Raw genomic sequence first — 24,011 nt, 5'->3', positions numbered from 1 at the left:
GCTGTCCGTGACCGGTTGATCTATCGGGCCCACACGTCACCCTCCTCTGGTCATCCAGGCATTGGTCGGACGGTGCGCTGTCTGACTGGGAAATACTGGTGGCCCTCTTTGGCTAAGGACGTGAGGGTTTATGTTTCCTCCTGCTCAGTGTGCACCCAGTGTAAAGCTCCTAGGCACCTGCCCAGAGGGAAGCTACACCCCTTACCCATTCCACAACAGCCATGGTTGCACCTGTCGATTGATTTCCTGACTGATCTTCCCCCATCACAGGGAAACACTACGATCCTGCCATCTCCTTCCCCTGCCCGGTCTTCCTACAGCCCTACAGACTGCGGAGGCCTTGTTTTTTCACGTCTTCCGGCACTACGGGGTGCCTGAAGATATGGTGTCTGATCGGGGTCCCCAGTTCACTTCGAGGGTCTGGAGGGCGTTCATGGAACATCTAGGGGTCTCGATCAGCCTTACCTCAGGTTTTCACCCCGAGAGTAACGGGCAGGTGGAGAGAGTTAACCAGGATGAGGGTAGGTTTCTGAGGTCCTATTGCCAGGACCGGCCGGGGAAGTGGACAGATTTCGTGCCACGGGAAGAGACGGCCCAGAACTCGCTCCGCCACTCCTCTGCTAATCTCTCCCCCTTCCAGTGTGTTTTGGGGTATCAGCCGGTTCTGGCTCCTTGGCATCAGAGTCAGACCGAGGCTCCTGTGGTGGACAACTGGTTCCGGCGCGTGGAGGAAACTTGGGACGCCGCCCATGTTCACCTTCAGCGCGCCATGCTGCGCCATGCTGCACCATGCTGCGCCAGAAAGTTGGTGCAGACCGTCACCGCAGTGAGGCCCTGGTGTTCGCACCGTGGGACCGGGTCTGGCTCTGAAACCTGCCCCTCTGCCTGCCCTGTCGGAACCTGGGTCCCCGGTTTGTGGGGCCATTTAAAGTCCTGGGGAGAGTGTTTGTTTGTTACAGGTTACAGCTTACAGGTTACAGCTTCCCCACAATTACCGCATTAACCCCTCGTTCCATGTGTCTCTCCTCAGGCCGGTGGTGGCTGGCCCGCTCCAGGAGTCTGAGGCGAGGGAGGTTCCTCCACCCCGTCTGGACATCGAGGGGTCCCGGCCTACTCCAATCGTTCCATACGGGATTCGAGACGTCGGGGCCTTCAGTACCTAGTGGACTGGGGTATGGTCCGGAGGAGAGATGCTGGGTTCCGGTGGAGGACGTGTTGGATCATTCAATGCTGTGAGAGTTCTACAGTTTCCGTCCGGATCGCCCTGCGCCTCGCCCTCCGGGTCATCCCCGAGGCTGGTGTCGATGCGCCGCTGGAGCCACGCATCAAGGGCGGGGTACTGTCACCACTTCTGCCGAAGTCAATGCCTCTCCTTGTTCGGGTGGTTTTCGGTGGTCGACGTCACCGGTCTTCTAGCCATCGCCAATCCATTTTTCATTTTCCATTTGTATCGTCTCATTTTCCCACACACCTGGTTCTCATTTCCCTCATTATGTGTTGTGTATTTAACCCTCTGTTCCCCCATGTCTTTGTGTGGTATTATTTATTGTAAGTGCTTGTGCACATTTTGTTTTACTGGTGCGCGTCGGATAATTGTGCCCATACTTTGTATTTCTTATGTCGTTGGTTTAACTATTAAACTGCTCCGCGTATTATCAAGTTCTGCTCTCCTGTGTCTGACTTCCCTGCCACCAGATACGCACCCCTTACAATTGTAGTTCGGTAGTCAAAGTTTACGCCACTTCGTTGGTGATTGGTCAACAGTAGATTCTTTAAATGTTTGTTGTCATTCAAAGACAAGCGACTAGTTTTCATGTAAATGTTTTCACTTGAAAAATACTGCACCTAACATCTTAGTTAAAATTGCGTGACTAAGACCTCCTTGGCAAAAATGTCAAAATGAATGACAGATTTCTTGAGTTATCTTAGAAAATTTCGGACTATTTTGAGGAAGTGTACTGGCTGACACAGCGTTTCATGAAGATGGCAGACGTTTACGTGCTCCTAACCAACTGTTAACGAGTCCGATGAGCCCGACGTGAAGGACATACTGCTTTCCCGGGAACAGACCCAAATCCCTGTCATTTGCGTGAAGGCAGAGAAAAATTGTTCACATCGTCAGATGTGGCTGGGCTTGCAAACCATTACAGACTACAAAGAGAAGCACAGCCGAGAGCTCCCCAGTGACACGAGCCTAACAGATGAGCTAAACTACTTCTATGCTCGCTTCGAGGCAATTAACACTGAAATATGCATGAGAGCACCAGCTGTTCCGGACAACTGTGTAATCACGCTCTTCACAGCCGATGTGAGTAAGACCTTTAAACAGGTCAACATTCACAAGGCCGCAGGGCCAGACGAGCATGCGCTGATCAACTGGCAAGTGTCTTCACTGACATTTGAAACCTCTCCCTGTCTGAGTCTGTAATACCAACATGTTTTAAGCAGACCACCATAGTACCTGTGTCCAAAAACACTAAGGTAACCTGCCTAAATAACTACCGACCCGTAGCACAAGTGCATTGAAAGGCTGGTCATGGCTCACATCAACAAAATTATCCCAGAAACGCTAGATCCACTCTGATTTGCATACCGGCCTAACAGATCCACAGATGATGCTCTCTATTGCACTCCATACTGCCCTTTCCCACCTGGACAAAAGGAATAGTGAGGGCACCATAGTGCCCTCAAAGCTCATCAATAAGCTATGGACCCTGGGACTAAACACCTCCCTCTGAAACTGGACCCTGGACTTCCTTTTCTTTTTTTGTTGTTGAATTGTACCCCCTTTTTCTCCCCAATTTCATGGTATCCAATTGTTAGTAGCTACTATCTTGTCTCATCGCTACAACTCCCGTATGGGCTCGGGAGAGACAAAGGTTGAAAGTCATGCGTCCTCCGATACACAACCCAAACAAGCCGCACTGCTTCATAACACAGCGCGCATCCAACCAGGAAGCCAGCCGCACCAATGTGTCGGAGGAAACACCGTGCACCTGGAAACCTTGGTTAGCGTGCACTGCGCCCGGCCCGCCACAGGAGTTGCTGGTGCGCGATGAGACAAGGATATCCCTACCGGCCAAACACCCCCTAACCCGGACGACGCTATGCCAATTGTGCGTCGCCCCACGGACCTCCCGGTCGCGGCCGGTTACGACAGAGCCTGGGAGCGAACCCAGAGTATCTGGTGGCACAGCTGGCGCTGCAGTACAGCGCCCTTAACCACTGCGCCACCCGGGAGGCCTGATCCTGGACTTTCTGACGGGCCGCCCCCCAGGTGGTAAGGGTAGGTAACAATACATGCACCTCGCTGATCATCAACACATGGGCCCCTCAGGGGTGCATGCTCAGTCCCCTCCTGTACTCCCTGTTCACTCATGACTGCCCGGCTAGGCACAACTCCAACGCCATCATTAAGTTTACGATGACACAACAGTGGTAGGCCTGATCACTGACAACGATGAGACATTCTATAGGGAAGAGGTCAGAGACCTGGCCGTGTGGTGCCAGACAACCTCTCCCTCAACATGATCAAGACAAAGGAGATGATTGTGGACTACAGGAAAAGGAGGACCGAGCACGCCCCCATTCTCATCAACAGGGCTGTAGTGGAGCAGGTTGAGAGCTTCAAGTTCCATGGCGACCACATCAACAACAAACTAACATGGTCCAAGCACGCACACCAAGACAGTCGTGAAGAAGGCACGACAAAACTTATTCCCCCTCAGCAGACTGAAAAGATTTGGCATGGGTCCTCAGATCCTCAAAAGGTTCTACAGCTGTACCATCGAAAGCATCCCGACTGGTTGCATCACTGCATGGAATGGCCATTGCTCGGCCTCCGACCACAAGGCACTACAGAGGGTATTGCGTACGTCCCAGTACCTCACCGGGGCCAAGCTTCCTGCCATCCAGGAACTCTATACCAGGCGGTGTCAGAGGAAGGCCCTAAAAATGGTCAAAGACTGTTCTCTCTCCTACCGCACAGCAAGCGGTACCGGAGCGCCAAGTATAGGTCCAAGAGGCTTCTAAACAGCTTCTACCCCCAAGCCATAAGACTCCTGAACATCTAATCAAATGGCTACACAGACTATCTGCATTCCCCCTTTATGCCGCTGCTACTCTATTATTATCTATGCATTGTCACTTTAATAACTCTACCTACATGTACATATTACCTCAATTACCTCGACTAACCGGTGCCCCCTGCACATTGACTCTGTACCGGTACCTCCTGTATATAGTATCGCTATTGTTATTTTAATGCTGCTCTTTAATTACTTGTTCCTTTTATTTCGTACTCATATTTTTTAAACTGCATTGTTGGTTAGGGGATTGTAAGTAAGCATTTCACTGTAAGGTTTACACCTGTTGTATTCGGCGCATGTGACTAATACCATTTGATTTGATTGATTTGATTTGAACAGGGACAAACCACTTTTTGTCGTTTTTCAAGCAAAGGTATTTTAAGGGAGTATGTGCGCACAGATGTTCACTTTCGCCGAGTCAAGTTCTGCTAGGAGCAAACCAAACCTATGTATGCAGACGCCTTTAGTACAGTCTAACGCCTTGATCAAACCGATAGGGTTTTTGCGCAAAATAGAACTCAGCATCATCTGGATATGTGTACGACAAAAGTTCAACATTCACCTTCTGCTACCATTTCTGTCAAGTCGTCTGCGCATACAGTTTTACGCATACGTTCGAGAAATCCAACGTATTCACCACACAGAAGGCACTGCAGAAGGCACTGCAACACAATGCTTCAAGGCACACAGAAGGCACCACACAGAAGGCACTGCAACACAATGCTTCAAGGCAAACACGACGTTGCATTTGAAATTAATGTACTTCTGGTGTACCAAATGCAACTGCACTATTGGTGTGATCGAGGCGTAATGCAGGTTAGTGATACTGTGTCAGCTGTCCAGCAGAGGGCAGTGGACACTAACTCACCGTTCCAGGCCGTGGCTCAGGGACAGGGTGGTTGTAGGTGTACCACTGCTGGGTCTCCCGGTTGACCTCCCGGTAACGGCCGTTGAAGGCCTTCTCCACCTGTTCCATGGTGAAGGCACACACTGCTGAGCTGCCAGAGGCCCCTTTATACCTGGGAAAACACCACACAGCAGTGAGGCTGCATCACATTCCTCTTCCCCCAAGTCATCCTATTCTTTACTCTGACAGTAGTGCCGAACTAATATAAAGTACATGATCAATAATGTCTCCAATACACCATAGACGAACAGAGGGAATGGAGGTGTGGCTGTTTGCCCACGACTGGATCAATGATAGTCTGCTATAAACTGTATGGAAAATGTTACTGAGGAGATACCAACCAACCCAGACACAGAATATTTCATTACCCAAATCAATAGAAAATCCTACACACTCTCGCATATGTACTGTATGTCTTAGTGACAAAGTGTTTCCTCACCACTGTGAAGTGAAGACCCCATAGAACACGGTGTTCTTCCAGTCTTCTGGGCGGGGCGTCAACACAAACATGTCCTGGATGATGTTGAAGGGGAAGCCATCGTCAGGCAGCGAACAGAGGAGCTGTGCTTTTAGGAAGGTGGTCCATTTCTTCTGCAGCACCCGCTCTCCTCCTTTGTCACCCTGTAATACAAATCAGAGCTTTGTTATAGTATATGGACCTGCAGTCACAGTAACCCAGTGTCCAGTAGAGGGCACAAGCATGTACGTTTAAAATGTAAACCCAGTAGTTGAAATGGTGAGAATGCAATAATCTGATGATAATCTGATGTCATGGCAAACAACTTGCCTAAATATTATTATGGTTTACATTCTGCCTGGTATACATGTTCAACACCTGTTGTATTCGGCACGTGACAAATACAGTTTGATTTGATATATGTCTGAAACATTATTCTCCCCAGTTGTTTACCTAGAAACGAGGCACTGTTTAAATTGGCATAAATGAGAACCAATATTGTAAAACCACCAGACTGAGTACAACGGATTGTGGCTATATAACACATCTCCCCTGGGGCAGTGGAGTTCTAGGTCAAGAAAACAATAAAAGACATCACAACTGGATGGAAGAAAAACACTGGGGCACTGGGGAGGCCAAATGCTTTTCAGTGAGAGAGAGAACAGGACACTGCTCACACACAATGCCTCTCCACGGACACTACCACTCTGAACCTGTGCCTGTGGCACTACCCTGCCTGGTGGGCTGTGGTCATCTATGGGAGCATGATACTTGGTTGGCTTGAGAAGATAAAAGTAGCACAACTTTTCCATTAAGAAATTATTAATTCACTTAGATCACTCCAACCTCGAATGCTGTACCTATACAGATAGCTGGATGTACAGGGAATGTGTGGGGACATACAACTGAAAAAAGGAATATAATTGTCTGTTTACATTCACTTGAGTCTGTGGCTCAGAGTGCAGCAATTACTCCAATTCTTGTCTAGGACATAGATCTGAGGAGAGTGAAAAGGCTGAGGGAGGAACGGTAAGTCATCTTCACAGAGCACTGTTCAGAGGACTAAAAAGAAACTAAAAGAAGTCTAGTCTACATAACCCAGAGCCCTGTAAGATGTGCCTTCATCTGAGTCCCCCTCTGCCCACCATTAATCAGAGGAAATGACATCAGTGAATGGTAAAGGGAAATGACACGTGACTAATGCTGAGTTTCAGAAGCAATTACTTGCTGTATTAACCCAACCAGATAATGAGCTACATGTATTCCCTGCTCTGCTCCCCTGGGTCTACCTAGTTATTATTAAAACCAGAGAGAGTGTGTACCTAAAGTCTCTCCTTCTGAATATTGGACAGAAAGTGCTCAATTCATTATCCCTTACATAAGCCTCCCTTTCCAACACGCAGGTACTCAGGGCCAGGTTGAATTTCCAGAGTTTCAGTAATACCAGCTTGTTGTGTTTTTCTGTTTTCTGCACAGCTGTATACATCCACAATGCTCCACCCATCAAAAGTTTGATTTTCAGTATTATTGTAATTCTGTATTTTTGACAATGACTTGTCTACAGTTTCACCAACACATATTGCACCATCCAAACCTTTACAAGGGGAATTCTCTAACAAAGACACTATAGTGGTGTGTATGGCGTGAGGATAAGAAAGACCAGGAGCTGTAGCTAAGATACTCTGTACTCTGAGTTCAAATCTCCCCTGTGATTGGCCTGCACACCACCATCCTGTTTTTCATTTTAGAGGAGAATCAAGGGTGTGTCCTGCAGTCTCATTCTAACAGTGGCAGACACACTGGTTACCATTTGACTGCCACTCAGTGTAAAGACATACACCTTCAGCTACTGTAGAGAAGCCTTTCTGCTTGCAGTCTGCAGAGCCTGGGATGTATAGGCAGTCAAAATCCTATTACTAGAAGCTGTCTGCTGCCTGTTTGAAAAATATAAACAAGGAAAAATATCCCTCCATTGGAACTGCAACGTATGGGGCCTCTTAAAATGCAAAAGATGCCTGTCGCTGCTAAGTGTAGACGGCTTTAATGAGTTTAGCTCGTATGGCCGAGGTGGAAATTAAATTAAAAAGGCACGGAAGCAATTGAAAATGACTTGTGAGCTGGCCCCAAAGCAGAGCTCTATTTCACATCTCATCAAGGTAAATATTTTCAAATTAAGTTTGATACTGGGCTTTGGTGGATTCATTCCGTTTGTTTGTTATATGCGGGAGGACAAGGTGCTGCCTGCAGGAGGACAAGGTGCTGCCTGCAGGAGGACAAGGTGCTGCCTGCAGGAGGACAAGGTGCTGCCTGCAGGAGGACAAGATGCTGCCTGAAGGAGGACAAGGTGCTGCCTGCAGGAGGACAAGGTGCTGCCTGCAGGAGGACAAGGTGCTGCCTGCAGGAGGACAAGATGCTGCCTGAAGGAGGACAAGGTGCTGCCTGCAGGAGGACAAGGTGCTGCCTGCAGGAGGACAAGGTGCTGCCTGCAGGAGGACAAGATGCTGCCTGAAGGAGGACAAGGTGCTGCCTGCAGGAGGACAAGGTGCTGCCTGCAGGAGGACAAGGTGCTGCCTGCAGGAGGACAAGGTGCTGCCTGCAGGAGGACAAGATGCTGCCTGAAGGAGGACAAGGTGCTGCCTGCCGGAGGACAAGGTGCTGCCTGCAGGAGGACAAGGTGCTGCCTGCAGGAGGACAAGATGCTGCCTGAAGGAGGACAAGGTGCTGCCTGCAGGAGGACAAGGTGCTGCCTGCAGGAGGACAAGGTGCTGCCTGCAGGAGGACAAGGTGCTGCCTGCAGGAGGACAAGATGCTGCCTGAAGGAGGACTAGGTGCTGCCTGAAGGAGGACAAGGTGCTGCCTGCAGGAGGACAAGGTGCTGCCTGCAGGAGGACAAGGTGCTGCCTGCAGGAGGACAAGGTGCCGCCTGCAGGAGGACAAGGTGCTGCCTGCAGCAGTACAAGATGCTGCCTGCAGGAGGACAAGGTGCTGCCTGCAGGAGGACAAGGTGCTGCCTGCAGGAGGACTAGGTGCTGCATGCAGGAGGACAAGGTGCTGCCTGCAGGAGGACAAGGTGCTGCCTGCAGGAGGACTCAGTCACACAGCTCCTCCCTTCACTGTATGCATCTCACTCTGTCCACTCTGGCAGCACTGAAATGGTACTGCTGATCTCTTCATAAAACAAAAAAAGGAAAGAAATGCAATATTATAAGATGCTTTCCCGGAAGATTGACTGCTGGAAATGCAAAGCCTGGGAGGAGGGGTGTTGCCCATAAAACTGTCAGCTAGTATTTCACACTGTATTTGGATTGGCCATACTACAGCTGGGATAAACAAGAGGCCATGACCATGCTGTCAAAGTGAGGGCAGATTCTCTGGTCACAGAGAATAGAAGAGGTTCATTAAATTATTGTGGAGAAGAAGTATCACTCAACAATAGACCGGTGGTATAATGATTGGAAACCTTTCCTTTCAGGTTCAAATTCTGGAAACTGAAATAAAGTGTTCCGGCTGCTCGTAGTACACCCTTGTCTGCAGGTACGTGCAGGAAAGAGGTGGAAAGGGAGAAGTCATTTTAGGTTTGCTGTGAATCCTAGCTGAACGCTAATATTTGCTGAAATGTGATAAGAGTAGCGGAGGAGGGCCCAAACAGGGGGAACTCACAGGAGGAATGTTTTTATGTAACACGAACCCCTGTGTCCCTCCCACCCTGTGAAACCAACCACTTCCACCCTTAAATCCCCTACCTCACACACACATACATACATCACATATAAGTGTACACACACACACTTCTCCCACTCTGATAGAGTCCATTAAAGTGCGTCTAGATCGGTGGGGTTGAGGAGAGCCTTGCTCAAGGGGAAAAGACACTCTTTAGACAGGCCATCTCCGTTGAAGCATCACTCACCTTACACACGCGAGCGATGCGTGACACAATGGTTTTGTCAAAAAAATCAAACTCTTTTCCCGCTTCGCTGAAGAAGAAGTAAATCTTATCGTCGTGGCCCACTGGGTTGCCTTTGGGCAGGCTCTCCTGGATGTAGGCAGAGCCCACAAAGGCTGGGTCTGGAACAACAACAAAGAAACCACAGATTGAAATGTAAACCTAGAACTATGCATTCTAGTACACGGACATGCCTTTTACATCCACAAACGTCTTCTGGTGATTCAGTGATTTTACAACAGGAACTACTGCATGTTGAAATTAACAAAATACCATGGAAACGCCTATAGTTCTTCAAAGCTACGGTCATTTTCATTTATCATGTCCAGCCTGAGGTCTTCAAATACTGATTGTATGTTTAGAGGGAAACTTTATGCATGTATGTTTACCTTATCATCTAGCTTCATATACAAACAGTAGACCATGACATGAAGCAGTTACCAGATAGCTTGCTGCCTGAAGATCTGAACTTACCTTGGAGCCAGTTCAAGGAGTTTTCTGTTTTCAGGGCAGCGCCTTGGCCCAGGCTCTTGTAAATGATAGGTTCATTTCCTTGGAAATTACTGACCGTACCAGCATACAGTTCTCCATCTATAATGTAAGGAACGATAAGATGAAGACAAACAATATCTGGACCTAGAGAAGGAGCCTCTGTGCCTCTGTGTAACAAACCCTGGAGTCTAGAAGGGAAGACACTAAGGATGGTAAAATATACATTGCAGCTACTGTAAATAAAATATTTTATAAATGATACATCTGTAATTAAGTATGTCTACATTATGTCTATTATTTGTATGCATGTATTGACTTGTATACAGTATGTATTGTGTACACAGTCTTATGGAAGCCAAACATATTTCCCTGACTGTAAATAAGTGACCGATATAGTGAACCTACCGGCCATGATGGCAGTGGACTTGTACTCAGGGTTGAAAGGGCAGCGGCTGCGTCCGTCCTCTGTCACTATCTCTCCAGTCTGGCTTCTCACCAGGGTGAAGTCAGCTGTGTTCTGGAGAGGACCCAGAGAGAAAGAGAGCCTTGAGGAGAAGTAGGGCTGTAATCTACACCGATAATTCCCACTGCCTGCTGGCCACTCTGTTTGCTACTACAGCGCTGTAGCACAAATTCTGGGGCGGGAACCACTGTGTGGTCACAGTCGGTCACTTTGGGGTGGGTCAAACCACAGGGTGTGGTTTGATATGGGTGTCTCGTGTGTGTTCGCAGGTGGGAGGAGTTAGCCAAATAATTTAGCCAATTAGCTCCAGCGGCTGGTGTGCAACCGTGGGAAAATTGGTTTGACTTTGGATAGCCTATCTCTGGGGCTGTTTAGGGGCCGTAAATAAATTACAGAATGTAAATGGGACAGTATGTTCATGTTGCACAACTTTTAGTTGTCTCATTAAATGCTTTCAATATTTGTATATGAAATTGTATAGATGGTTTGAAGTTTTTAAGTCATTGACATTTGAAGCTATTGACCTTTTAAAATATTGTCCGATATACATTGTGCAATTTACTGATGGCCCCTAACCAGCCCCATAGGGATATCGAATGTCAAACCAAACTGACAATGGGCATTACAATCGGCTCTGGTGCAGCTGCGCTCCGAATGTATGATTATGTGGGTGCTGCCATCTGTGGGTAGGGTTGAAATAAACCCAACCCAAATTGTTACGCTACCCTTCATTCTTTCCATTATCTTGCAAATCTGACTTTTGAATGAGACTGACTTTATGACCGAATTTATCCTATTTTCACATTGTAGTACATTTTAATAAATATTTGGACTCATATTTATGCCACATATTCCATTTTCAAATGAGAAATATCTTTTTAGGGGCCGTCGCTGTTTAAGTAAATGTTATTATACAATTCCTTTTAAAAGCGATCTGGTGATGGGGAAGACGATGAGTGATGCTTCCAGAAGGAATGGACATAACGTTGTATACTGTACTTTATATCTCTCTGTGTGGGCTGAGACTCAATGGTTGTGATAAGAGAGACACTCGGGAATCCTGGTTCACAACCTAAAGTTCAGCCAAGATACTTCCCCTCCTCCCTTAATGCCCCCCCCCCATATTGAAGTAGAACTAAGGGGAAAGGAACACACATTTGAGATGTTCTTTGACTGTCAATATTTTTAAATGGAAATGTCAATGTTATTCTGAATTGCCTCACTTTTAACACTTTTAAAGATGCACTTCCTCTCAAATCTGTGTGTTCCAAAACGTCTTCATACAACCCAGAGCCACACATGCTCACTAAACATCTGTAAGGGGTATAATTGGAATACACTGATTTCAAGTGATAAAAAATGCAGACTCCAGGGGGATAATCGCACAGAGAAGAAAATATGTACCTTGATTGACAGTGTTAAATACATGGCTAATTACACCTCTCTCCAACACACAGGCATGGTGGTTCTCTCTCCAACACACAGGCATGGTTGTTCTCTCTACAAACACACAGGCATGGTGGTTCTCTCTCCAACACACAGGCATGGTGGTTCTCTCTCCAACACACAGGCATGGTTGTTCTCTCTACAAACACACAGGCATGGTTGTTCTCTCTACAAACACACAGGCATGGTGGTTCTCTCTCCAACACACAGGCATGGTTGTTCTCTCTACAAACACACAGGCATGGTGGTTCTCTCTACAAACACACAGGCATGGTTGTTCTCTCTACAAACACACAGGCATGGTGGTTCTCTCTCCAACACACAGGCATGGTTGTTCTCTCTACAAACACACAGGCATGGTGGTTCTCTCTCCAACACACAGGTATGGTTGTTCTCTCTACAAACACACAGGCATGGTGGTTCTCTCTACAAACACACAGGTATGGTGGTTCTCTCTACAACACACAGGCATGGTGGTTCTCTTTACAACACACAGGCATGGTGGTTCTCTCTACAACACACAGGCATGGTTGTTCTCTCTACAAACACACAGGCATGGTGGTTCTCTCTACAACACACAGGCATGGTGGTTCTCTCTGCAAACACACAGGTATGGTGGTTCTCTCTACAACACACAGGCATGGTTGTTCTCTCTCCAACACACAGGCATGGTGGTTCTCTCTACAAACACACAGGCATGGTGGTTCTCTCTACAACACACAGGCATGGTGGTTCTCTCTACAACACACAGGCATGGTTGTTCTCTCTACAAACACACAGGCATGGTGGTTCTCTCTACAACACACAGGCATGGTGGTTCTCTCTACAAACACACAGGCATGGTGGTTCTCTCTCCAACACACAGGCATGGTTGTTCTCTCTACAAACACACAGGCATGGTGGATCTCTCTACAATACACAGGCATGGTGGTTCTCTCTACAACACACAGGCATGGTGGTTCTCTCTACAAACACACAGGCATGGTGGTTCTCTCTCCAACACACAGGCATGGTTGTTCTCTCTACAAACACACAGGCATGGTGGTTCTCTCTCCAACACACAGGTATGGTTGTTCTCTCTACAAACACACAGGCATGGTGGTTCTCTCTACAAACACACAGGCATGGTGGTTCTCTCTACAAACACACAGGCATGGTGGTTCTCTCTCCAACACACAGGCATGGTTGTTCTCTCTACAAACACACAGGCATGGTTGTTCTCTCTACAAACACACAGGCATGGTGGTTCTCTCTCCAACACACAGGTATGGTTGTTCTCTCTACAAACACACAGGCATGGTGGTTCTCTCTCCAACACACAGGCATGGTTGTTCTCTCTACAAACACACAGGCGTGGTGGTTCTCTCTACAAACACACAGGCATGGTGGTTCTCTTTACAAGCACACAGGCATGGTGGTTCTCTCTACAAACACACAGGCATGGTGGTTCTCTCTCCAACACACAGGCATGGTTGTTCTCTCTACAAACACACAGGCATGGTGGTTCTCTCTCCAACACACAGGTATGGTTGTTCTCTCTACAAACACCCAGGCATGGTGGTTCTCTCTACAACACACAGGCATGGTGGTTCTCTCTACAACACACAGGCATGGTGGTTCTCTCTACAACACACAGGCATGGTGGTTCTCTACAACACACAGGCATGGTTGTTCTCTCTCCAACACACAGGCATGGTGGTTCTCTCTACAACACACAGGCATGGTGGTTTGCTCTACAACACACAGGCATGGTTGTTCTCTCTACATCACACAGGCATTGTGGTTCTCTCTACAACACACAGGCATGATGGTTCTCTCTACATCACACAGACATGGTGGTTCTCTCTACATCACACAGGCATGGTGGTTCTCTCTACAACACACAGGCATGGTTGTTCTCTCTACAAACACACAGGCATGGTGGTTCTCTCTACAAACACACAGGCATGGTTGTTCTCTCTACAAACACACAGGCATGGTGGTTCTCTCTTCAACACACAGGCATGGTGGTTCTCTCTTCAACACACAGGCATGGTGGTTCTCTCTACATCACACAGGCATGGTGGTTCTCTCTGCAACACACAGGCATGGTGGTTCTCTACAACACACAGTCATGGTGGTTCTCCCTAAAGCACACAGGCATGGTGGTTCTCTCTACAACACACAGGCATGGTGGTTCTATCTACAACACACAGGCATGGTGGTTCTCTACTTCACACAGTCATGGTGGTTCTCCCTAAGGCACACAGGCATGGTGGTTCTCTACTTCACACAGTCATGGTGGTTCTCCCTAAGGCACACAGGCATGGTGGTTCTCTACTTCACACAGTCATGGTGGTTCTCCCTAAAGCACACAGGCATGGTGGTTCTCTAATTCACACAGTCATGGTGGTTCTCCCTAAAGCACACAGGCATGGTGGTTCTCTACATCACACAGGCATGGTGGTTCTCTACTTCACACAGGCATGGTGATTCTCTACTTCACACAGGCATGGTGGTTCTCTACTTCACACAGGCATGGTGGTTCTCTACTTCACACAGGCATGGTGGTTCTCTACTTCACACAGGCATGGTGGTTCTCTACTTCACACAGGCATGGTGGTTCTCTACTTCACACAGGCATGGTGGTTCTCTACTTCACACAGGCATGGTGGTTCTCTATACATCACACAGGCCTTGAGGAATAGTATGCTGTATGCTGCAGCTGAGTAAAACATTTAACACTTACTATGTATGCACAGATTGGGCTGAAGGCGTACGTTCCACACACGTATAGATGGGTACTGTTCACACGCAGTAAAATCTTGATGTAATTGAAGCAATCCGTCTGCATTAAAGGCACAGGAGAGGAGAGAGCATCGTTAATATGATTCATATGTTCCCACAATTCTGGAGGGAGAGTTACTCAGGTTGAATGGAGTAGCTCGTTAGGCGACCCTCCAAGCATATTCCCACATTACTTGGCCGGAATTAATTGCTTTCAAATAGCCTGGGAGGGCTGTTGGCAGCAGTGGGACAGACATCTGAGTAACTGTCTCACATAGAAAACAGATTAGAATGTCTTCATCAAGAACCTGGTCTATGAGCCTCTGTACCACAACCAAACAATCAATAAACCATAAATGAATCATACAATATGGCCTTCTGATAATATACTTCCCACAGAATTGAGGTTTCACCACAATCACAGGGGATTGGTTAGATGGTAGACAATTTATCTGGCTGTAACAAAATCACTCAGGCCTCCACTGCTGAATGGATATGTACTTAAATTAGAGCTTCCACTGCCTCTGACTAAGTTCATTTTCAGTACTATAGCAAAAAAACAAGCCTAAGGACTGGAATGGAAGTGTAAATATTGTCACTAGAGTTCCAGACATTGCAGTGTACTCACCTGTAGGTCTTTGCCTTTGAAACTGCACTCGTCTCTCTTTATTTTCGGGGTACTCCATGTAAGCTACAGGAGAGGAGAGTACAGGTGTCAGGCACATTACTAAGACACATCATAGAGCTGTAAAGAAAGTAGCTGCCGAGCACTGTCAAAAAGAGCAGTGTCCACAAGATGTCATTCACCATATAAGTTATATAATACTGTGTGATGATGTGTATCTGAGAGCAGAGAGGGTATTACATACCACCTCTAAAAATACAAATGTTTCAATATTCACACACAGACACACTCATGCCCACTTACATTGCGTTGTAGTTTGACTCTGCTGATATCAGAGAGGTTGAGGGCGAAGAGCTCCTCTCGTGCTCCAACATAGAGCATGTTATCTTCTTTACTGAGGAGCAGAGACGTGTAATTGAAGACTCCATCCACAGAGAATCTCTTGGCTGATCTCTCCTTTGCATCTGGGGTGAGAGGAAAAACAGAAAGAGGAGTAGAAATATTAACCTTACTGCAGTGGGCTAAATCAGGGTCAAAGAATGTTTCTTGGTAAGTCTTAAACAAACCTGCTGTGAAACTCAAGTATACACCTCACACACATGGGGTTGGTTTAAAAAGAAGAAGACACCTGTACCATGTCAGATATAAATGCATTCAATGTTGGGTTTGCACTACACTTTATAGACATCACAGAAGACTGAAATAACACCAAAACGTTTGACATAGAAACATCAGATTTTCTGCACTAAAAAAATAGTTTATTCATTATGAAATTATGAAAAATATTAATAACATTCCATTCATGAGGCCACTAGAGGGCAATTTGGTCATTTGACTGCAGGAAAGGACTACTGAACGGAATGTATTACTGCAATATGAGCCTGCAAAGAGCATTCAAAGAGCATTCTGGGCAAAAATGGGCAAGAATTAAACATCAAAACTGCAGTGTGTGTGTGTGTGTGTGTGTGTGTGTGTGTGTGTGTGTGTGTGTGTGTGTGTGTGTGTGTGTGTGTGTGTGTGTGTGTGTGTGTGTGTGTGTGTGTGTGTGTGTGTGTGTGTGTGTGTGTGTGTGTGTGTGTGTGTGTGCGTGTGTGTGTGCGTGTGCGTGTGTGTGTGGTCACATAACATCATGAGCAGGATAAAGACAGATGTTGTGTCTTAACCAGAGACACCAGCACACCATGTCATTACTGACGGTGTTCCTTCAGGCTGTATATCTGTTCCCATGACAACAACACTGTCTGGCCTAGCAGGCTGTCTCTCTCCATCGCTACAGGGGAGCTACAATAGAGATGGACAGAGCCTGGCCTCCTGTATGTGTGTGTGTGTGTGTGTTCAGTTAACGGTATACATTAGCAGCCTCCAGTCTTATCACCCACTCTCATCACCTCTGGAGTGGGCTGCAGAGAAAGAGAGCGAGAGCCGGCACCCAATCTGTCTTTCACCATCCTGACACCCCTTGAAAAGCCCTCACTCTGTCTGCAGCCTGTAGCCACGTGTCTTATCATTGACTCTCTCTCTAAGCCTTCAGCATTGCTGTCAAAGCTTCACAATCAGCGCACTGTTGCAGAGTGGAAGTCTTTAGAGCTGGCCACGGTCAAACACTTTGTCTTTACGCAAGTCCATCATTAGCAACATGGAGAACATTCTGTCATGCAAACAACGCCTACTAAGAGATTCTCAGAGGACATTACTGCCTTATGGATTATACTACATACTTCTAGGTAGTGTGTAGTTACCTCCCGGCCTGCTAACCCCACCACAGACGACAGAAGGTGTATAGAGAGGGTTCGCTTCCCCAGGGGAAACTACAGGCTAATAGCAGTGCATCAACGCCGCAACAGGAGGCTTTTTTACCACAAAATCATGCTGCAAAACAACAGGATCCTCTCTAGTCTACATAGCAAAAACCCAAGCCCACCAGGACTGCTCCCTCCCTGTCTGTGATTACAGGATGTAGTATGATTGGCACTCTATGCTTGTGCCATTTACCCTCTCTCCTTCCTTCTCGCCTCTCCTCCATCTTCCCTCTCTCACCTCATTTCCTCTCCTCTCTTCTTCTCTCTCCCTTTCGCTCCTCTCCTCCCTTAGAAATTTAACAGTGATTTACCCATGCTAAGACAAAGGCTGGAGCTTGAACCAAAACAAGGGGATAGAGGGATTCTACACAGTTGGAGTTAGATCACCACTGTCATATTCTCTGAGCACTGCTGAGGGAGGCACAATGAGGTGTCCAGTGTCCAGGGCACAGCTGGAAGCTGAGGGGGGTCTATAACAGGCGGCAACGGTGAGAGACATTTCTGGAGAGATTCATTTTAAAAATTAGAAGCTCAAACTGTTTGGGCATAGACCTGGAAAGTATGACAGAACTTTGCAAGCTATCTCTGCAGTATATTGCAACTCCTCCCCTTTTGTGTGCTAGTGTTATTTATTCGAGGTGCTCCTCGCTCTTTGTTTGGGTTTCAACCCTGTGTTTTTGTTATGTGTTTGTTTGGTCTTCGTCCCCGTGCCTTATGGCACGCCATAATTTGGGCATCATTTTAAAAACTATTATGCATTCCTGTGCCTGTCTCCCGAATCTCTTTATGCCAACGCGACAACAAGAATATGTGTGTCCAGAATACAATTATTTCCATGCATCAGATGGCTTGCATTGATTAATTATTCATGGAGCATACTAAGATAATTGCTCATAAATCCAAGATAATAATCTGGACTGATCCAAGAAAATGACCCTATGAAATGTATCAACGATTTGAGCAATTCAACGCATTTCCAGGAAATGGTAACATATGGAGTGTGAGGCTTTTGGCAGAAGAGGTGCAGCTGCAAGGAGGGCTATAAAAAAACTCAAGTGAGTAAATATATTGGATAAAGATATAAAAGAAGATATAATAAATATTGACAGTCTGTCTGCCTGAATGTATTGTTGCTGCTGTTAAGGATTTTGTTTAAAGGTGCTATTACAATGGCATAATTTAGGAGATAAATACAACATGATTGCTGATCTCAAAGGGACAAAATGTGATTTGGAAATAAAATACCATTTCTAGCCCTGGGACAACAAACCCCAATAGTGAACTGGAAAAACTGTGGGTCAGTGTCTGTCTGTCAACTATCTCCCCCAGTCTCCATACAGACAGACAGTCACCAGAGTCTCTTTCAGACAGACTACAATCTATTGTTGTTAGAGAGTCTGAGGTTGACTCCCGGGGGCCATCCCATGACAACGCAGGCAGCCATGGAAACGCTGTACTGTAGTCTACTCTGGGAAGAGAAGAGGTCTGGCCTGTTTAGTGTTTAGAGGAAGCAGAAGCATTCAAGAGCTGCTAGTGTCTTCTGGATCTTGGGGGACAGGGGGATGTCTGCCGGAGCTAAAGAAGGTGAGGGTGTTGGGGAGGGCAGGTAAGTGGGCACAGTGTAACAAATGAATAGTCACAACAAACTATATCACAACTAGCATGCCCTCACGTTGTTGAGCACACTCCCCCTCTCCCTACCCTGCATGGCCTGTGCCCCTCGGCAAAAACCAGAGCTCCACTGTACTTTTATCAAAGGGACATCTCATTATTGAGTCCCACAATGTCAATGACGAACAGGGGAAATCAAGCTAATAGAGGCTGGGTTCAAATAGCAATACACTTATGTTGGAGAGGAGACATGGCTATCTAGGCTAACAACATAGCACGTGTGCAAAGGGAACTGCATTGACAGGTGTTGTTAAAATGACCACAACACTGTTTTCTGCTATCACTGCGGGGTTTGTCACGGTTTTGAACATTCATTTGGATAGACTCAGTCCAAGTACAACATTGGTGCATATCACAGTTCCCAGTCTCCTTTTCACAGACAGGCTCAGAGTTCATTCAACACAGTCCTATTTAACCTGCTGGCTCTGACTGAAAGACACAGCCTCCACCTGACACAGCTGCCAGTCACACCTTTCTCTTCCTGTGTGCCAGCTCTCTCACCGTATCGCTATACCCAGGCCCCCGTTCGTCCGTCCGTCCTTCCATCCATCCCACACCCTCAGAGAGAGCACTTCCTGTGTGCCAGCTCTCTCACCGTATCGCTATACCCAGGCCCCCGTCCGCCCGTCCTTCCATCCATCCCACACCCTCAGAGAGAGCAGCTTTGTGTGACTGGGAGCACTTCCTGTGTGACCCCACAACCAAACACACAGACAGACACACCACACATACACACCAGTGCTCCTTCAGCAGGACACACAATAAGATGCAGTTAGGGGGGATGGCTCAACCACGGGCAGCTGTAAGCAATATGAGATCTTTACAATCATTATGTAATTAAATGTCATTTTTAAAAATTACACTGCTAAATGGATTGTAATATCCATCCTGCCTTGTTCACTAATCCATTTAGGGGCAAATTAGCGATGTGGGATTTTTGGGAACCCTAGTCTACATTTTGTTGCCATGGATTTCCCAACGGCTCTGAGTTCCAACAGCGCAAAGTTAATTATGAGCACAGAACATCCCGTCTAAAAGGCAAACCTCAACTAGCCTGTACCCCTGCACACTGCCCCCTGTATTTAGCCTCATTATTCTTATTTGTGTTACTTTGTATTATTACTTTTTATTTTACTTGGTAAATATTTTCTTCTTCTTGAACTGCACTGTTGGTTAAGGGCTTGTAAGTAAGCATTTCACGGTAAAGTCTACAGTCGTGGCCAAAAGTTTTGAGACTGACAAAAATATTAATTTGCGCAAAGTTTGCTGCTTCATCGTCTTTAGATATTTTTGTCAGATGTTACTATGGAATACTGAAGTATAATTACAAGCATTTCATAAGTGTCAAAGGCTTTTATTGACAATTACATGAAGTTGATGCAAAGAGTCAATATTTGCAGTGTTGACCCTTCTTGTTCAAGACCTCTGCAATACGCCCTGGCATGCTGTCATTGAACTTCTGGGCCACATGGCAGCCCATTCTTGCATAATCAATGCTTGGAGTTTGTCAGAATTTGTGGGTTTTTGTTTGTCCACCCGCCTCTTGAGGATTGACCACAAATTCTCAATGGGATTAAGGTCTGGGGAGTTTCCTGGCCATGGACCCAAAATATTGATGTTTTGTTCTCCGAGCCACTTAGTTATCACTTTTGCCTTATGGCAAGATGCTCTATCATGCTGGAGGCATTCTTTGTCACCAAACTGTTCCTGGATGGTTGGGGGAAGTTGCTCTTGGGGGATGTGTAGGTACCATTCTTTATTCATGGCGGTGTTCTTAGGCAAAATTGTGAGTGAGCTCACACCCTTGGCTGAGAAGCAACCCCACACATGAATGGTCTCAGGATGCTTTACTGTTGGCATGACACAGGACTGATAGTAGCACTCACCTCGTCTTCTCTGGACAAGCTTTTATTCGGATGCCCCAAACAATCGGAAAGGGGATTCATCAGAGAAAATGACTTTGCCCCAGTCTTTAGCAGTCCAATCCCTGTACCTTTTGCAGAATATCAGTCTGTCCTTGATGTTTTTCATGGAGCGATGTGGCTTCTTTGTTGCCCTTCTTGACACCAGGCCATCCTCCAAAAGTCTTCGCCTCACTGTGTGTGCAGATGCACTCACACCTGCCTGCTGCCATTCCCGAGCAAGCTCTGTACTGGTGGTGCCCTGATCCCACAGTGGAATCAACTTTAGGATATGGTCCTGCCGCTTGCTGGACTTTCTTGGGTGCCCTGAAGCCTTCTTCACAACAGTTGAACCGCTCTCCTTGAAGATCCGATAAATGGTTGATTTCGGTGCAATCTTACTGGCAGCAATATCCTTGCCTGTGAAGCCCTTTTTGTGCAAAGCAACGATGACGGCACGTGTTTCCTTGCAGGTAACTATGGTTGACAGGGGAAGAACAATGATTCCAAGCACCACCCTCCTTTTGGAGCTTCCAGTTTGTTATTCGAACTCAATCAGCATGACAGTGATCTCCAGCCTTGTCCTCGTCAACACTCACACAACAGACTGGAAGCTTCAAAAGGAGGGTGGTGCTTGAAATCATTGTTCTTCCCCTGTCAACCATAGTTACCTGCAAGGAAACACGTGCCGTCATATTATTGCTGCCAGTAAGATTGCACCGAAATCAACCATTTATCGGATCATCAAGAACTTCAAGGAGAGCGGTTCAACTGTTGTGAAGAAGGCTTCAGGGCACCCAAGAAAGTCCAGCAAGCCACAGGACCTCTTGCATGGCAAGAGGGACTTTGCAATTAATTGCAATTCATCTGATCACTCTTCATAACATTCTGGAGTATATGCAAATTGCCATCATACAAACTGAGGCAGTAGACTTTGTGAAAATTAATATTTGTGTCATTGTCAAAACTTTTGGCCATGACTGTATACTTGTTGTATTCGGCACATGTGGCAAACAAAGTTTGATTTGATTTTGATTTGATTTGAAATGTGGAGTAATCTGTCGTTCAGTCAGGGAGATCCAAGTGCTTCATTTTGTAGGGCATTCATCTATAGTAGCACCCTGATTCACTAAATGGCCTCTCGTTTGAAGGGGTGTTGTCTTTCACATTTGTGGGTTGAGGAGTTTAAAGTATGCATTCCCCATGAGAGACAAATGTTGTTATTGTTTACTTCAATGATGCAGAACTAGCTGGAAACAGTGATGGCCACTGGCAAAGCCAACAACACCAGCAACCTAACAAAGGCCTTGAGTGGGGAAAAAGAGGCAGGAGAAAAACATGATGAGTACTCTTTCCATTCCTCAAATCCTCACCCTTCCTCCCAATTCAGACCTGCATTATTTGAGCAAATAGATTAGGCTAAAATAAGGGACAGCTCTCTATAGCTGCAATAAGATACGCTGTCTGTTCAAACAGTCATTCATTTGGTGCCTGTCATAACAGCAGATGACCTGGAAACAATCTCATCCCTCTTCATTGAGATCAGACAGCATGCCCTTTTGGTGCATCTTGAACGGGATGTCTGATGTCCCATTTCTAGCAGTCTGTCTATAAACATGGCCTAGATTCTCCTGTGGAGGGACACATGAAGGTACTTCTATGGCATTGGCAGCAGGAGGCCACTATTGGCAAAAGGGCTGTGCCTTCTGTAAGCAGGGCAGAACAAGCGTATCAGCAGCAGAGAGCTGAGCACAGCCCCACAGCCACAATTACAGCCTGATGGAGCTGAACCTATTACTCACAATAAGACAGAGCACACCTCCACAACCAAAACACACTAGAGCAGGGTCTCAGCAGCACCACATGCCATACAAAACATGTCTGTGGAACTACATAAACTAACAGGGCCTCCACAAGATTCAAGAGCTTATGGGGTTTTCATTGAGATGACCCAAAGATGTACATACACAGGCCACTTTGGACATATCTCAGGAACAATTAATTGTAAGCAGGTAATCAGGCCTATCTATTCATAGGTAACTGGGATTTAGCCTAAAAAGGATAGCTATGTTGTGAAAGCCATGGGAGAAAACTCTGTCACTATTGAACACATGCATGAAAGATATCTGTCCAGAAAGTCCAATCAAATAGGTTGGACACAGATACCAGAACTTAAAAACACTAACTTTTGCTTTGTGTTAAGAGTCGGAGTCTGTAGTGGGAGTATGCTGAGTGAGTGGGGTTTATCAAGGATTAGGCTATAAGCTTTGGAAGGTGTAGTCATGGTGGGGTTTAAAAGAGAGGTTAGGTGGATGGCAGTGAGATTGTTTCACCACAGCCAGACCAAAGAGGACAGAGGGGCTCAATGGTGTTTCATATGTCTCCGAGTCTTTCTGCTCCACCTGTATCAGAAACACTCTCTGTCCTTTCATCTCACATCTCCATACCTATCTCATGTGTCTATCAGCACGCAGACACACACAGAAACCTGTGTCATCACCATACTTGTTCTTACAGGATCCTCTGTTTTGACTTTGTGCACACTAAAACCAGGCGGTTACTTTTAGTCATGTTCTTTTTCAGTTGGATCTGACCCAATGTAGAAGAACAGATACTCACAGAGGAAGTGGTCACACCCCAACTCTTGGGAAACAGTACCGGGAACCCCTAACACAGTTAGAACTGAGCAGCTCTTCCCGCTTTCTAGAAACCACTTTCCCAATGGGGACAGACTGAGCAAGGAACAACGTCAGTTCACAACTTCCCCCATCATCCCATCTAATCATATTCTCTGTGGACAAACAGCAGGAAGACAAAAACCCACCACAGACCTTGCTCCTTGTGGAGGCACACATGACATCAGTTGACCTAGAGTGGGAACTGAGTCAACCCAATGCTCTGGGACCTGGCAGCTTGCATGAGTAGTTTGCTGCGGAGGTGAGAAAGCAACATGAACTATGATTAGTAAAATGGTGCATGGCCGTGGTAGAGCAGAGGCAAGGGAAAGGGGCTGACATCAGATCCACCAGGAGATTCAGTAGGCACTCTGTGACTCAGCTGTTTGTTTAGGGAAGGGCTTGGCTCTTGGCTCGTTGTGGTTAGCAGGAGAGATAGGTGGTGGTTAGCAGGAGAGATAGGTGGTGGTTAGCAGGAGAGATAGGTGGTGGTTAGCAGGAGAGATAGGTGGTGGTTAGCAGGAGAGATAGGTGGTGGTTAGCAGGAGAGATAGGTGGTGGTTAGCAGGAGAGATAGGCTAGAGCTCACAAATGGTGGCATGATCAGAACATGGTGACGCTGAGAATTCTGGCAAGTTTATACACAATCCATGTGAAGAGGATGTTGGCTACCACAACAATTCAACGAAGATGTGCATATCAATGGTGTGAAAATGCAGTATCATAGAACTCAATAGGCATCTACAGAACAATTAATTTTGCCTAATTAATAGCTTCA

At 46.6% G+C, this 24,011-nt stretch overlaps 1 protein-coding gene across 3 annotated transcripts in view; it reads right to left on the bottom strand.

Annotated features, from left to right (window-relative positions):
- LOC124001283 (semaphorin-4B-like) overlaps positions 1–24,011 on the bottom strand; it is a 96,639-nt gene that overhangs the window by 7,690 nt on the left and 64,938 nt on the right. For all 3 annotated transcript variants that reach the window (XM_046307965.1, XM_046307956.1, XM_046307949.1), the window contains 8 exons: positions 15,491–15,651; positions 15,191–15,253; positions 14,525–14,623; positions 10,293–10,404; positions 9,870–9,986; positions 9,360–9,517; positions 5,435–5,616; positions 4,957–5,107 (listed from right to left, as the gene is read on the bottom strand). In XM_046307965.1, coding sequence (XP_046163921.1) covers positions 4,957–5,107; positions 5,435–5,616; positions 9,360–9,517; positions 9,870–9,986; positions 10,293–10,404; positions 14,525–14,623; positions 15,191–15,253; positions 15,491–15,651 — 1,043 coding nt within the window. The remainder of the gene's footprint in view (positions 1–4,956; positions 5,108–5,434; positions 5,617–9,359; positions 9,518–9,869; positions 9,987–10,292; positions 10,405–14,524; positions 14,624–15,190; positions 15,254–15,490; positions 15,652–24,011) is intronic.

This window comes from Oncorhynchus gorbuscha, linkage group LG02 (genome assembly GCF_021184085.1).
Source record: "Oncorhynchus gorbuscha isolate QuinsamMale2020 ecotype Even-year linkage group LG02, OgorEven_v1.0, whole genome shotgun sequence".
NCBI lineage: Eukaryota > Metazoa > Chordata > Actinopteri > Salmoniformes > Salmonidae > Oncorhynchus > Oncorhynchus gorbuscha.
The sequence above is the reverse complement of the archived record's forward strand: the minus strand, read 5'-3'. Positions and strand labels throughout refer to the sequence as shown.